Consider the following 16,057-nt stretch of genomic DNA (forward strand, 5'->3'; position numbering starts at 1 on the left):
TTTTCATTGCTATTCAAAAATTATGCCATGATACGCAAAAACACACTACAAAGCGTCAAACAATTTGAAAAACCACACTCTGAACACATATAAATTTAACCTTTATAAATAGCTATACTTTCCCCCAAAAGGTGTTATTGACGGCGAGTGAAAAGTGGTGTAAATCACTAAACGCTACGTTTCATATATCGGTGAATATTGGTCGTACCAATGTCAAACTTTTTGTGTAGGAAATATTTTTCGATGAAGATTATTTCCCTAAACATAAGTTATGGGACCTGGGGCCCGTATAAAAGTTACATTTTGTATTTTTTGGGTAATATTTATTTTTACTTCAAACTTTCAGTATATTAACTCAGCATCTGATTTTGACCATTTTTGCAATTGGAAGTATACATCTAGGACTATCGGTTGCAAAAATAAAGGTTTTGCAGGTTAAAACGGAACACCCTGTATATTCAAACCGAATACACTTTAGTGATTTAGCCAGGATATTATCAGTTGACTCAGCAACAGAGTTCATTTGTTTCGAAAATGTGTACTTGAAACGCTTTTGGTAGTATTTTAGTTTTTCTCTGATTACTTGATTTGAAATGGACGTAGTAGTCAATTGTTGCAACAAGGATGATAAATGTAATAAGGATGATTCCTTGTATCGTCGATAACGTACTGAAATGGATGTATTGGATTTGTGAAGGGGGGCAAAAATAATCCCCCTCAAAGTTGTCTTATTATCAGAACCTTCATAAACTAAGTAGAACGGGAGAATTCATAATCATTTTTTCCCCTTAAAATAAAACCATTATTTTATAATGTCGAACCGTACTCTGCCAATTCTTACGTCATACCGTTTTAACTGCGGATCCTTTCTAATGTGCTGATGCCTCTAGAATATTTCATTGAGCTTAACGTAACTATAACAATTCAATATTAAATCCTAACAATTATCTATTGTTGGGGAAAGGTTAACTTGGCAACGTATATATAACGATGTGATCAGCCTTTCTGTGACCTTCACAATACTGCTGCAGCTGAGTTAGCTTTGCCCCAACTATAGAGAACTTGTTGCGCTTTAATCTTTACTAATACAATGCTGGCCAAATTATTGGACTAAGACTGTTTTAAAAGCAAATTCTTTATTGATTACATAAATATAGACACATTAACGAACAGTGAAATAATTATCTAATATTTAGTATGCATTCCCTTGTTCTTGATGAGCATTTTAAGTCTTTTTGGCATACTTTTCACAAGGTTTACATCATTCTTTAACTTTTTAAAAAAGGAGGTAAAAAATCGTTTATACTTACTTACTATATATATACTCACATACACGTACTCACTAATTACCTAAAACTAATCTTAAATATAACAGAACACACTAATAAAAAGAACTAGTGAACTGTTTAAGCTGATTGAGGTTATTTTCCTGGTAGGTAGATAAACAAAGAACATAAACAAAGCAGACAGTACTGCCACTTGCAAACATTAGATTATGCTAAAATAACGTAATAATCAGTGTACAGTATGTGCTGTACTTTAACAGTAAAATAAACAGTATTTTAGTACAAATAGTGTACAAAAAACAAAAAAACTCTTTAGTCTAATAATTAGGCCAGCACTGTAATAAAGCTGAAAGTCTGTGTGTCTGGATCTCTGTCTGTTACGCGCGTAGCGCCTAGATCGTTCGACCGATTTTCATGAAATTTGCACAAAATTAGTTCGTAGCATAGGGGTGAGCACCTCGAAGCGATTTTTCGAAAATTCGATTTTGTTCTTTTTCTATTCCAATTTTAAGAACATTTTTCCGAGCAATTTATCATAACATGGGCGAACAAACTACCATAACGTGGACTAGAATATTACCATAATGTGGGCGAGCAAATTAACATAGTAAATTTGTGATAAATTCATCTTCCATCATTTGTAAATATATAGGAGAAACAAAAGACTTTTTAATATTCTACTACGGGCAAAGCCGTGCGGGTACCTCTAGTATTGACATAATGTTCAATGAAATGACAGTAGAAGAAGTATTCAAGAAGCTTCAACATTGTGGAAAGGATCCACCATTAAAATAATCGGACAGAAGAGTCGGCAGACCACGGTTTGCCATTCATAAAGAGTTGTTTCAACTTAAGGGGGAGAGACGACCATAAACTCAAGTTCTACTATGCTTAGTCAGTCTTAAATTCTTATTTATGTAAAACTATTTCTGTTTTTTCTTGTTTTGGTAACCTTACCGCTGCAGAGGGGTTGGTAGTTATTACTGGGAAAATACAAAGTTTTAGCTCCATGTGGTGATTTTAAGGAATAATAATTTAAAAAAAAAAACCTTAAAAATTTCAATTTTCAAATAATATCACGCTGCACTTTTATACAAGCTATTTGTTCTAAAAAGTCTTTAAGAAAATACGCACTACTTAGGAGGTCTATATTTCCAATGCATTTGATTTCTTGCTGTATATAAGGCAAGCATAGAAAAAAAATTCTTTGTGTGTTTTCCGCATTTAAATTTGAGATTTCCTAGCTTTTAAATTTCTTTCCAATTCTTTTTGTCCCTATCAAACAGCCTTCTTTTTCAATTAAATAACGGAAAACTTTGGAAAAACTTACGAAATTCTGTGCATCGAACTATGAAAAAAATTGCATTGAAGAATATAGCTAATTTATATCTAAAAAGAATTATATTTTATAATTGGATTGAAATCTAAATTTATGTACATATTCATACTCAATTAAATGTCTGTTTTATTGAACTAATTATTTTTAATTTCCTACAGGTCTATTGGAATGGGAAATAAAGCCTTAAGTATTGCGGATCCGGAACTTTTAAAAGATATTTTAGTAAAAGATTTTCATGTTTTCCATTTTCGAAGAGTAAGTACCAAAATAGGCATATCATAATAATTACATTCCAGTTGTTAGGCATTAAAAGTGACATATTTATACTGCATGCCCGTTTTTTGTTTTCAATAAAAGTTTGGTATAATGGCAGAGAAACGTAATTAATCCAAACCTTTGTAATTTGAACCCTTCCTAATCCGAACCACACCAAAGTTCAGTGTGAAGTAAAAGCTCGGTTTTTAAGACCACTAGCTCCATCTCACCGTCCCCGCTGTGACGTCACACGTTTCCGAGTGTACGTTCCACAGACATTGTAACGACGTCTGAAACATACGTAAACAACATCCTCAATGGTGAGATGGAGCGAGACGCTATCATAAATACTGAGCTTTTTGGCAATTTCTCGGTGATCGCGGCAGTTAACCAGGTATCATACGTTTCATAAACGTTGTCAAATGGTTTTTAACGTTGTGGCAACAATTTTAAAATGTTTATGAAATGTTTAAACCTTATTTTGGCTACCTGGGTTGTTGTTCTCACTGTTGCATAATACACAGCAGTTGAAACTTTTACCAATAGCAGCAACTTTCCTCTTCCATCTTACGTATTAACGAATTTAACAAATCATGTTTCTATGAAAGGCAATTAAGACATACTTCTAATGATATGAAGATCTACATTCAATGAACAGCAAACGTGAAGACGTGTAAAGTAGTGTATTATTTTTTTTTTTTGCAATTTCATTTGTTATGCTCTATGCAGTTTTAATTTTAGCAATAATTGCTCTCATCATTCATAATGTCCCAATTTTTTTTTTCTTATATCATTATTATTATTACTACAAAGGCCGTAGTAGTCTGACTGGTAAGGGCCTGTTCACATATCGGCCGTCCGTTCCGTCCATCACGTTTATTTCCTCCCGAAACAGGTTTTCTTTGCTGGTTGCCATGACAGCAAGTCATCTTGGACGGGACCGGTTTCTATCAGAAGAATCTTGATATCTGACTGCCAGGCATTTGGTGTTTGGACACGTAACTGTAAGTTTCCGGGTTCGATGTTAGTCGGTCGAAGATTCTCCGTGTTTGCGTGGACATGTTATTGGGTTTGGATCCAATTTACCGAAATGTTGATACATGTTGCTTCAATATATCGTGTACCGTGTGAGCTAAATTGGACTGCCACCTTAGTGGTGCGGGTAGCATTGTATAACTCGGGCTCGGATGCCCTAGTGGTTAAAGCAACAGCAATATTATCACAATTACTTTTATTGTAAAATATTGTGTGGTATGAGAACAATTAATTAATCAACACATGCAGTGTTTCTACGTATTAAGGATCGTTCTAGTTAATATGATAAAAAGTTGTTTCACTAATTATGATATTCTTCCTAATGTTAAGCCCACATAAAATTGACATGAATTGTTTCATTTGAAAGATACATATACATGTTTTTATTTATTTATTTATTTCAGGAGCTGAAATTTGGAGACAAAATCTTCGATAATATGGTTAGTGTCTTGAAAGGAGACGACTGGAAAAGAGTTCGAACCATCCTTACACCAGTTTTTACAACGAAGAGACTAAAAATGGTAAACTGATTGGTCGTTGTGTTCAACCAATTATATTTCAACTTCAAATTACAGTTTATTTTGATTTCATTTTTAATTGATTATCATACTCTGACAGACTTAATTATATCCATCTCGACGAGCCTGTTAATGTTTATGCAAAGATTTGCGATTGAAGGGTCACAGAAAAGAATAAAAATATTCCTTTTTTTCTGAGAAAATAAAATTTCTACGGGAACAGTTAGATTATTACAAATACTATAATAACTATATGAAACTATAATATCATTCTGGCAAGAAGGATCATAGTCACTGAGTTATAACAGGAAAAAAGGTTGACGCTAACGTGCAAGACTAATGGACTTCAAAGTTTAAAAATGCGATTCTGGAAATTATTGTGCCAAGGACTATAATCCTTCTTCCCCGTGGTGGAAGAAGGATCTTCAATCCTTCAAAAATTGAAGAATTGAAGTATCTTCTTCATTTCTCGCTAATGAAGAAGATACTACTTCAATTCTTCTTCATTAGCCGAGTCCGTTTCTTTCAATACATGAGAAACAAATAATATTATTGCTTGTCAATTGTTTGCAGTTATTCGTTATAGCCGTAATTATTTTCCACAAAATTACTGACGACAGCTTTACGACACAATACATGTACGTTTGCATACTTTCATTGAAGGCGACTACAAAGATTATTAATATGTCATGATTTTATATTTCAAATAGTGATTTAATCTGTGACCTTGATATTTAGATCAAGAATAATACCCGTTCGTCAACATGGTTATTTTGCTAGAAATAAGTTTGCACCACCAAAATGAGTAAAAGCCCTTGCCATAATTTTTGTTTACATTGGATTATCGTAAATGTGTGGGTTTCGGATTAATAAAATTTTCAGACAAGGGTTACTGTTGATCGTTTTTTTATTATCTTGTCCATGGAAAGTGAAAAGCCAAATATGGAAAATGTTTTGAAAGCTGCTTTGAGGACTTCGAGAACTTTCAAAGAAGCAAAAGTTGATTGTCTGGAGGGAATAAAATAATAATGAACAGTTTGTATAGTATGACAGACAAACCCTTCCAATATTTCCAGGGGGAGGACAGGGGTACATACTCAATGCAATTTGTTTTGGAAAACAACAAAAACCACACCCACTAATATGACAAAACATTTGTTCAAAAAAACCTAGGGAAAACACCATTTAGAAGAGATAAAATGGAGGGAGTGAAGATTTTCATTCGTGAAGGAAAAACCTCAAGTCACGTGACATAATTTAAAGTAAAGCATTGCAAGAAATCAGGGGTTTCCCCCTAGTTTCACGCAAAACGTGTCAACCACTCGTCGTCATTGAGTCACGTGACTTCAGGCCTTTGCCCAAGCTTTCGTTTAACCAATGATTGGATCCCACCATTTACTAATTCCTGGTCTAAGGAAAGCACTTGACGCCCCCGGCCCCCCTAAATGACGCGTTTGATGATAGGCCAGTCAAATATGCGTTCTGGAGAAAGTTAAGTGCTGCGACAGAGAGGGCAGCTATTGAAACTTTGCCGACCGTCGAAGGATACTTTCATTCCTTTTAGTAGTTGTATTCTCCAGTTGTTGATAAATGGCATTAATTACTGAAAATGTGATATAGACGGTTTCATATTTTTTTTAACCTGTCAATGATCACTGATTTACTCCAGGGTGAGCCAAGTCAAAGGCATATCCAGTTCCTGTTTTGGAGATGATATTATTAAAATAAGAGCTCGCAAATTGGAGAGTGTTGTCCTACGTGTACTATTCCAGCACAAAAGGGAGTCAGACACTCTCATCTAGTTATTTCTCTAAATTTAAGTCCCCAAAATGTAATTTAAAGAAGACTTTATCGCGTTAAAGGGTCAAGACTCAACGCCTGGGTCCGTGCTTTACATTGACGCCGCTATTAGCTCATAACAAAAATGACGCTAACGATACTGAAAAAAGTCCTAAGTTTTATATTCAACAGTTCCATACAGTGCTTTTTTATGCTTATTTTTTCCGATGTTTTCCTCAGAGAAGCTTTCGGAACCTCCCCCCCCCCCCTCTCCCCTCGCACTCCATCCTGAGTGTCTAAAGTAAATTAATTGACGCCGGTACAGTGGCATCGCTCTACAGTCTGATCACGCTTTTCTCAATAATTTATAATTTTAGATAAATATTTGTTATGCTCCCTTTTTAGAACTGGAGCTAAAAGCATTGTAATCCAATCAGCCACAGTACTGCGTAGAGCAAAATCTCGTACAAAATGCTTTATACAATCCATAAATAAATCACTGCTGTTGCAGATTCTGATTTTGGATTAAATATTTTTCAAAAATTTCTTATAAATGTCATCGTTTCAAACAAAATTTTCTTCACTTGTGCGGGAGGAAGTGTCAGAAGAGACGACTTTGGGTACCTAACCGAGCACTCACATGCAGAAAACAACGTCATACAATAAAATGTTACGAAACTTGATTCCTCACAATATTGTTTATCTTTGCAGATAATTCAAACGTTTTTAATATGCTCGTGTGTTTCAAAAAATACTGGAAAAAAAATGCAATTTGACAACATGTAAATGCGGATAAAATAACTTTTAGTGATTTCATAGTTACATTTTCCCAGCCCACAGCATGTATTATTCTTTAATAATTTTACAATATTTGTATTTTTCTTTATCTATCCGAAATTTTGCTCACTATAAACGCGTAATTGAAGAATGTTGAAAAATGTTCAAAGGAGCTCTTAGTTATTTCACATTTTTTCCAACGAACGAATGTTTTTTGTTTGCCAATAAAAAGATAAACATCAAGCTAGAAATAACAAGCCACACTTTTTAAATAAGAAAATCATATTGCAACTCACGATACATAATTAAAGCATATATATTTTTAAATGCTATGTGAGATTTTTTCACGTGAAATTTCTCATTCTTCGTTCTAAGAAACACTTTAAATCCATGTGGTGCTTATCCATGTGGGTTAAATCCATTTGTAGGTGTGATTTCGGAAAAATTCGAGTTTTTCTTTACAAGCGTTTTTCCCTTTTCCTTACAGGAAGTGAAAGTCGGTGAAGCTCCGGTAAATGGCATTGAAATGGCTTATTGGTTGCGCATGGGCAGTTCAGTGGAGCCTTTCCGGACCTTACTTTATTCGTTTGTTTTACCCGCTCTTTATGGGCTTACGCATGCGTAATTCAGGATCCTACCCGTTCATTTAATTGCAGCGGATATAAATAATTTTGGTTTTTGCGCGAAATTTATGATCAGCGAAAGCAAAATGATTTTTTTTCCACAAATCATAAATATAAAATCATTCGGTTTACCAACTGAATGTTCGTTCTAGATGGAATGTTTTTCCATTATGATGCTCTTTTGGGTGGTTCAAAAGGACTTTTTTTTAGCTACTGCCCAGAACGCCCTTTATTTTTTTAGACTTACTAGTAGCAATATGCTGTAAAAGTTTTAACTTCTTATTTAAATTTTAAGAGGGTGCTCAATGACCCCTTAATTTAACATTAGCCCTAGCATAGAAAATGCCACAAATTTAGAAACATTTAATTTCCCCAGCTTTTTTTTTTTTTTTTGTAAATAATTATTTTATTGCAATGTATATGCATATTACTCGTGTATATTATAATGTGTACCATTGTTTTTTCAGTTCAATGTATTTTTAACTCCCCCTTTCCCTCCTCATGCATGTGAAGTTTGGTAGAGGGGTGGAGCACCCTCTTTGAGTTGAAATAGGAAGCTAAAATTCTTCCAGTATATTACTATCCACAAGACGAAAAGTAATAAGGATGTCCTGTTATCTAGGAGAAACTTTCTTTTTTTTTTTTTTTTTTTTTTTGACATGTATTTTTGAATGCTCTTACATGTATTGTCTCGTAACTTTTCCGAGTTTTATGCACCTGTAATAAGTTTTCTATGTCAGAAATATCGAACCTTTCTCATCCAATGCGTACTCTTTATGCATATACTTCTCTTACGCATACTTCATGCGCTAAAAAGTGTTGTATAATTTAAACTATAAAACCATCAAACTTTAACTACGCATTAGTAATTTAAATTAAAACAAGTTGAATTTTAATTGTCATTTAATGCAAAGTTTGTTCACGAGACATAAAATAATTTTCAGACTCAGAAAATAATTAATGAGAACGCCGAGATTGCTTTTAATAATTAAGTTCGCCATTGTTTGCCTCTAATGTGTTTAAGCACAGCCACCGCTAATCATCCCAAGTAATAAACTTGTTTTTATAATTGCTCCTCAGGAACATTAAACTGGAAAATTCTTTTCTGCAAGAATAAGTCGTCCAGAAGACACTTCGCTCAGATGTCCGCTGGAGTATTCTTTTTCAATGCCAATCCAGCAGTTAATTTACAAAATATTGCAATACTGTATGAATCTGATTGAACGACATTGCTTAATTTTTTAATTCTTTTAATGGTTAACTTCATGCTCTTTATATTTTATGTATCCCCACTTACCATCAGTTGTGAACCAATGAACCACTGATCTATGTCGTTCATCCTCTTCAAGTAATTTCTATTTTTTGCATTTCTGTTTTAGAGGCCTTTTTTATTTTTCGTCAGTGTTATTCAATCAATGAACCACTGATCTATGTCGTTCATCTTCAACAAGTAATTTCTAATTTTTGCATTTCTGTTTTAGAGGACTTTTTTTGTTTTTTATAAGTATTTTTCAAGTATTTTTTTTTTCCTCCACTCTCTACGTTGTATCAAAACCCCTTTCGCTTGGCCCAATTCATATTAAATAAGCAAAACCAAAACTAGTTTCTGCACATTCTTTTTCTGTAAGTGAAAATAAATAGCCTTTATTTTTACCTAAAATTGACAATATATTATCATTAAAGTTGATACAATATCTAATATTCTTGTCCTTGACTAATTAATACTCCCCATACTCTGCATAATAAAGACTCAGAAATTTATTCGAGAAGATTCGAAAGATTAATTCTGAGAAATTTTAACAATAGATAGAATTTTTAGCAAGAACACCTCCAATTAAACTTTTGCATTATAGAAGTTTGTTCCTTATGTAGGTAAATAGTTAATTGAGTCTGCTTACCTTGCTGTTCAAATATAATTCTCATCGGAAACTACCGCTGTCGACAATACAGGGTCCGCAGAGCCCATCAACTCGGGAGGATCCTGTGACTAAAGGAAACCCAACATACTTGAAGTAAAAAATTTATTCCACTTTTCCCACTAGGCACTTGTCAAACTACACTACACAATTAAAATCAAAACATGTTCAATATTCAATGAATAAGTAGTGCATTGAACATCAGCAGGTCTTGATTAATATTTGACATAGTGATAAAAAAAAAATTCTACTTTGCATAAAAAAAAATTACTTTTTATGTACCACACAGTAATACAATATCAGTATCAAATTTTGAATAGGCTTGTATTATAAAGTAACTTAACTTTCAAAAGTAACTTTTTTTGAAACTGAAATTAGCAACATGTTTAGTAACATAGTTACAATATTACCATATAAAGGGCGCACAGGCATTGTAAGTCTTTTTTTTTTTTTTTTTTTTTTTTTTGCCTTTTTCCCATTATTTCACTTTATGTCACAGCACCAATATTTACTTATTTTGTAAAAATGGGCAAGATCTGAAAAATCGCCCTAACTTCATTCACGAGAAAGATAGACTATATGTAAACAAAGTATTGGTTAACTTTTTTTTTAATCATTATTATTTTTCAAGAGAAAATCCCCACCTTCTGGAAATCTTTTTGTTTACTTTCGATGTATGTATTCAGTGAGCAGATTAGTTATTTCAGAAACAGAATCTTTCAAAATCCATGTTGCACGTAATTTGTTTTTTAATTCAATGAATAACATGTAGGGTTTCTAAGATATATTCCAGGCTACTAAGATTTTTTAACTTTTGTCGGTATCTGTACTTCTGCATATATATTTTTGAATTTCTTCTCCATTAACAAACAGTTAATAACTCAAATTGATAACTCAATATTCTATATTTTACTCTTTTAATCCAATGAGCGTAGTTAATTGCATCGCATGCATTCTGAATTCACTCGTAATATCCCATAAAGGCTTGCAGAGAACGTGCGATAACGATAATTCGCGTTTTCTGATTAATGATGTTTCGTTTCAATTAAACGAATGATACGTTCTTCATTAAATGAGTGATGTAGACGGATCGTTTAATGCGTTTAGGAGGCAGCTATGCTCGTGTTTTGTGCAACTATCTCGTCCCGAAGCAACGTGATTTAACTTACAACACTAACATAGGGATAAAAACATGTTTTCTCACTTCAGTGTACTATCATACTTCGAATGTCCGAAAAAAAAAATCATTAATCTAGCTTTTCTTTCTCCGTTATATTTTTAATGAATTAGAAAAGATGTGAGAAGCGAATGTTTAGATTTGTGAGAGAGCTATTTGTGAACAAAGATAATTTTGTGCAACACTAATTGCAAAAGATTTTGCATACGCAAGATACGGGTAAAGACTGGAACTAGGGATTAGCTTCTAAACAGTCAAAACTATCGTTGAAAAGGGTTTCTAAGTTGCTCCAAAACATATGTATGTAATTCATAGCTGTGATGGTAACATTTTTCTCAAAAACTACATTCACTTTGTAATTTTTTTCTGCTTTTTTCTGACTTTTGTTGTAACCATTTTTCGTAATTATATTCATTACACATATTTTTGTGTCTTAATATAAATGTAATTAGATAATATTTTTGGCAAGAAAAATATTCTCATTATCTCTCAGGTCCACTGTATGGAGCAAAGGGATAATTTTCCATTTCCACAACTACACCTTTTGAACTCAAAATTTTAGTAGAATATTGATATTTCTGAACAAAATGGTTTTGGGCTATGACATTTAAAAATAAAATTTATTTAAAGTAAACACACCAGTAGTGGCCAGTGCCTCAGTAGTGGTCTCTTCAAGGTTTATAACGCTCTAGTAGTGGTCACTGTGAAGTATATTTTTAAACTGTGGGTCTACAATAGTAAATAACTCTCTTGAAACTCAATGAGTGTATTATAGCTCTACTCTTCCTTAATAGTTCCATTTTTTTAAAAATGGTCGAGTTTCAATTTGTTTAATTTTTACCCATTTTTTCCCAAACCTCAAATTTGATCCAGAAGTGACCACTCCAGAATCTGAAAATTTCAGTAATAGCCACCTGAAATTATCCCCACAAAGAATTTACATGACTTACTTTAAATTCAAACAATCGATGAATAAAACTGATTCAACATGATAGTTACATTAAGTACCAATTTATTAATCACATTATTATTATTCATTTCTTTCTTCAAAGTGCATAAGTAACCTTGAAGTGGCCGCTACAGAAGCACTGGCCACTATTGTGGTGGCTACTGGCCACTATTTAGAAAAATGTATTGAACATTTTTCTAAACGCTCCCAATCATTTTTACGCCTAAGAACAATCCAGGTTCGCTGCTTTCGAAATCATCACTGTCAGTTTAGCCAGAGGAATCAGAGTCGTGGCCGACGCCACTTCCAATTCCATCGGATGTCACACGATGCGTGAATCTGCTGCGGTCGTCTGCTCACTGGGGAGGTCATTAAAAAGCCAAAAGAAGAACAGAAAGCCATCGCATAACATGATCGGATCTGGGTTAGCAGCGAGCGTGGTACTTTATACTCCATTTCTGATTCATTTCGCCGCTTCGATGACTAGATTGTCGGAAGCGACCTAATGACCTCCACTGAAAGTTAGCGTGGTGAGCTGGACACGCGCCACGCCAGTCTGTGAATAACCTTATCCACGCAATTCGGAGTAGCACAATGTGTTGGAGAATCGGAGTTTGGGATAATTTTAGACTTCATATTTTCAGTTTCTGAGATTTTTTTTTTTTTCATTTAGGAATATTTTAAGCATACAGGATAACGGCAACAGTAACAGACAGAAGTTTGGATTTAAATAGTAAGATTTTTTTACGGGCAAAACTAACATTGCTTTGGCCCATGAATACGGTGCAAACATCTAGGGTTATCAGAGTGAATTTTATGAGCCATTTGGTATTTACAAGGCAGTGATGGAAATTTATGAACAGCCACCACGATGTGAGCTGGTGTTTCATGTTCATTTAAATTTAATAAGGCCTTAGTTCTAACAATAACGCGCTTTTGCACATTTTAAAGAGAAAACTGGAATTTTGTCCATTACTCATCCTCTCCTCAACCTACCTGTTACTGGGTCATCAGATTTTTCGGTGTCTGTTACTAGGGGTCGGACCTTTTTCCGAAATTGAGCAAATAAAAATAAATTTAACTAATTCAAAGGATCCAGAAGCAGCCAAACGTTAATGAGATGTAGTTGCGTGAGAGAAAAATTGTTTAAAAATTCTAAATACATTATAAAAGGCTCAGCAATTTGAGTTTACCTGAGAGCGATGTCTTAAGCATGTCTGTTCCTGGTGCCGATGCCGTTACCCTAAACTTTTACCTTCCGCAGTCGTTGGTTGTGATTGTGACCATTGAATAAAGAATTTATTATTGCTACATGCAATGTACCGACAGCCCGGTTCTCACATTCAGGGACTATGAGTCCATAATAGGGATTTAAATGCCGTTTCTGGATGGGATAACCGAGTTGTTATTGTATTGCATGTAGTTCTGTTTTAACCCTGTCTTTTGGACGGTAACGTATTGTTTAATACCCAAGCTTTGTCTCCAATTCACGAGTTGAACCGCACCAAAGCTGCGGACTCTCACTGGTGAGACAGATTTACTTTATCTACCAGTTTGTTGGCACTCTCAGCTCTTATAAGATCACATCTGCCTCCAGCTTGGTTATTCACTATTCTAGACTGATCAGTCCGTAATAAAGACAAAACTGCAGTCTCTGGATGAGATACTTGGGATGTCGGTATATTGCAAGCAGTTTTGCCTTAGCCCTGGCTTAAGGGCGGTAACTTACTGCTTAATTTAAAATTGCTAATTTGTCGTTTGCAACTACAAAAAAGGCTTTGTATTGGTTCCATGAAAAAGTAGAAAATAAAACTGTTCAGGTTTTTTCTCTTCAGAAAGTCTACTTTAATTTATTTCTTTGAAAGTCTTAAGGCTCAACTACGGGGCGACGGAGTTGCATCATGCACTTGATTTGACTGTAAAGGATGATGAGTACGTTTAGTATATAAACTAGTACAAAACTAAAAATCAGCAAACTAAATCCGTTTTAAACGCATGAGTTCCTCCAAATAAATCTATACCCAAAAGGTTGAGAGCTATTTCTTTTGGTATTGGTAGTCATTTGTCATCAGGATCACATCTTTCGCAGAACTCTATAACTTTCTTCAAAAAATTGTAAAGATAATTTTCTGTATTTGCGTATTTGGGTGAAGAAAACCTCTAAATTCTCTCTGTCAACTCGCTGAAAGTAAACCATATGCCCTGGGGCGCCCCGAATGTAAATTGTTGGGTGCGCGGAAATTCTCAATTTGCCGAATGAAACTCCAAATTTTGCCGGATAATGATAATTTTGCCGAATAGTCGGTTAAAATTTGCCGAATAGGGAAATTTTTGGAATGTCACACACCCGTGACCTCACACAAGGGCACCCCTGAATATGTCAATTTCTCTCTTTTACTTTAGTCCGATGCCTGAAACGTATCAATACACTTGGATGGATTAATATGGATTTGAACAGAGACATCTGGATTTTGGGCGGGAGGCATTACGTAGGAAGCAGGTCGGATTTCAAATTGTTATGCTTTAAACAGGGTGATATTTAAATAATACGAAAGGAAAATAAATATTCAAGCAACAATTCATGCTAAGTTAAATTCGGAGTAAAGGACATAGAAGACATTTAGAAATAAACGTATAAGTTAAAACACCAGTAGTGGCCACTTCAAGGTTTAAAACGCACTAGTAGTACCCACAGTAAAGTATATTTTTAAATTGTAGGTCTACAATATTAATTGTCCCTCTTGAAACTCAATGAGCGTTTTATAACCCAATGCTTTCTAAATCTTCCCAATTTCTAAAAATGCCAGAACTTTAATTTGTTCAATATTTATCCATTTTTTTTCCCAAACCTCAAATTTTATTCATTAGTGGCCACTCCAAATTTCTGAAAATTTTCAGTAGTGACCATCTGACATTCTTCCATCCGAAGAATTTACCTTACTTACTTTAAATTGAAATAACTGATGAATAAAACTGATTCAATATGATAGTTACATTAAGTATCAACAAAAAATCACATTATTATTGTTCATTTCTTTCTTCAAAGTACAAAAGTAAACTTGAAGTGGCCACTACTGAAACACCAACCACTACTGGTGTTTTACCTTTAATATAAAGGCAAAATTGAACGAAATTCATCTATTAAAATTAGGGAACTGGTGTCAATGTAGCAACGCTGAAAATGCATCGTTTGAAACAGTTAGTTTGCACACAATTTAATAAAAAGTGGTCATTCGGAGTATTTAAGTGTGAACATCGGTCTATATAAGACAAAAATTCAGTAACTTGATAAATATACTTGCTGCATGTGCATGCATGAAGGACAAGGTAAGTAAATTTTCACCCAACCCAGTTGATTTGTAAATCAGACCTTAAGTGATTCCATTGAAGTAGAGCGGAAACCTAAGGAATCATGCTGAGTCCAAGACAATGAAAGTAGTTTTCTTCATCGACTTCCATTTTGTTCTCGACGACATGGTATTTATCGGGACATAGCTTTTGTCGTAATCAACTGTTTTATTGTTCCATGCGGTTTTCCAGTGTGCAATCTGTTTTGAAATGGTTGTCACTGGACGTCTGGATATTTGTAACGGGAAAAAAATTGAAATTCCCTTTGATTTTGAAATGTTTTGTATCACTTTGTCCTTTCCTTATTGTTGTGTTCCGTTGTGGTGTTGGGATATATTCAACATTTTATTGCAACAAATAATAATTTTGCCGTTCAAATCATATGTTTACCGGAAATATCAGGAGTTTTTATTTCATTTTCGAGTAGCCATTCATGATGATAAAGAATGCAATGGACTGAGATTAATATTTACTAAAATAGCACCAAGCGCTCAGATAAGTTCCTTTGATAAGTAATTTCATTTAAGGTGTGACTTTAACTCGTCACTGTGACTTTAACTAACGCCATAAATTTAAAAAGAATCTTTCTGCCACGTAGCCATACTAGTACTATTGTTATTGCTTTTGATACTGCCGGTTCACATACACTGAAATAATAACAGTTACGATAAAAATATTATTAATTTTATTTTTACCCATTTTAACATTTTTTTTTTTATTTTATAACTATTACATTATTGAATTCTAAAACTTTGATACAAGCATGCATTTTTATATGAAAGTGTTAACAGGTGGAATTGCCATTATATCTCTTCAACATATCTCTGTGCAATTAAATTGCGTCTTTGGGACAGATACACGTTTTGTATTAGGCGCGGAGTTGGTAAATAAATGCATTTTTCGGAGATTTGAATTTTTTTCTTATTCATAGAATATTTGACTTCTCAAGTTATTATTTTTTCTCTTTATACATTTTTTTCAAGCGCTTTTTTATTTTAGATAATGTTTTTAAAGTCTGTTGTTTTCTAATATTATCTATGCAGTAATAACTTACT

General features: G+C 33.8%; 1 protein-coding gene across 2 annotated transcripts in view; it reads left to right on the top strand.

The window, feature by feature from the left end:
• LOC129231868 (cytochrome P450 3A8-like) overlaps window positions 1–16,057 on the top strand; it is a 220,151-nt gene that overhangs the window by 20,347 nt on the left and 183,747 nt on the right. For both annotated transcript variants that reach the window (XM_054866258.1, XM_054866254.1), the window contains exons 4-5: window positions 2,784–2,880; window positions 4,320–4,436. In XM_054866258.1, the coding sequence (XP_054722233.1) occupies window positions 2,794–2,880; window positions 4,320–4,436 (204 nt within the window). In that variant the 5' untranslated portion in view covers window positions 2,784–2,793. The remainder of the gene's footprint in view (window positions 1–2,783; window positions 2,881–4,319; window positions 4,437–16,057) is intronic.

Source organism: Uloborus diversus, chromosome 10, assembly GCF_026930045.1.
Source record: "Uloborus diversus isolate 005 chromosome 10, Udiv.v.3.1, whole genome shotgun sequence".
Lineage (NCBI taxonomy): Eukaryota > Metazoa > Arthropoda > Arachnida > Araneae > Uloboridae > Uloborus > Uloborus diversus.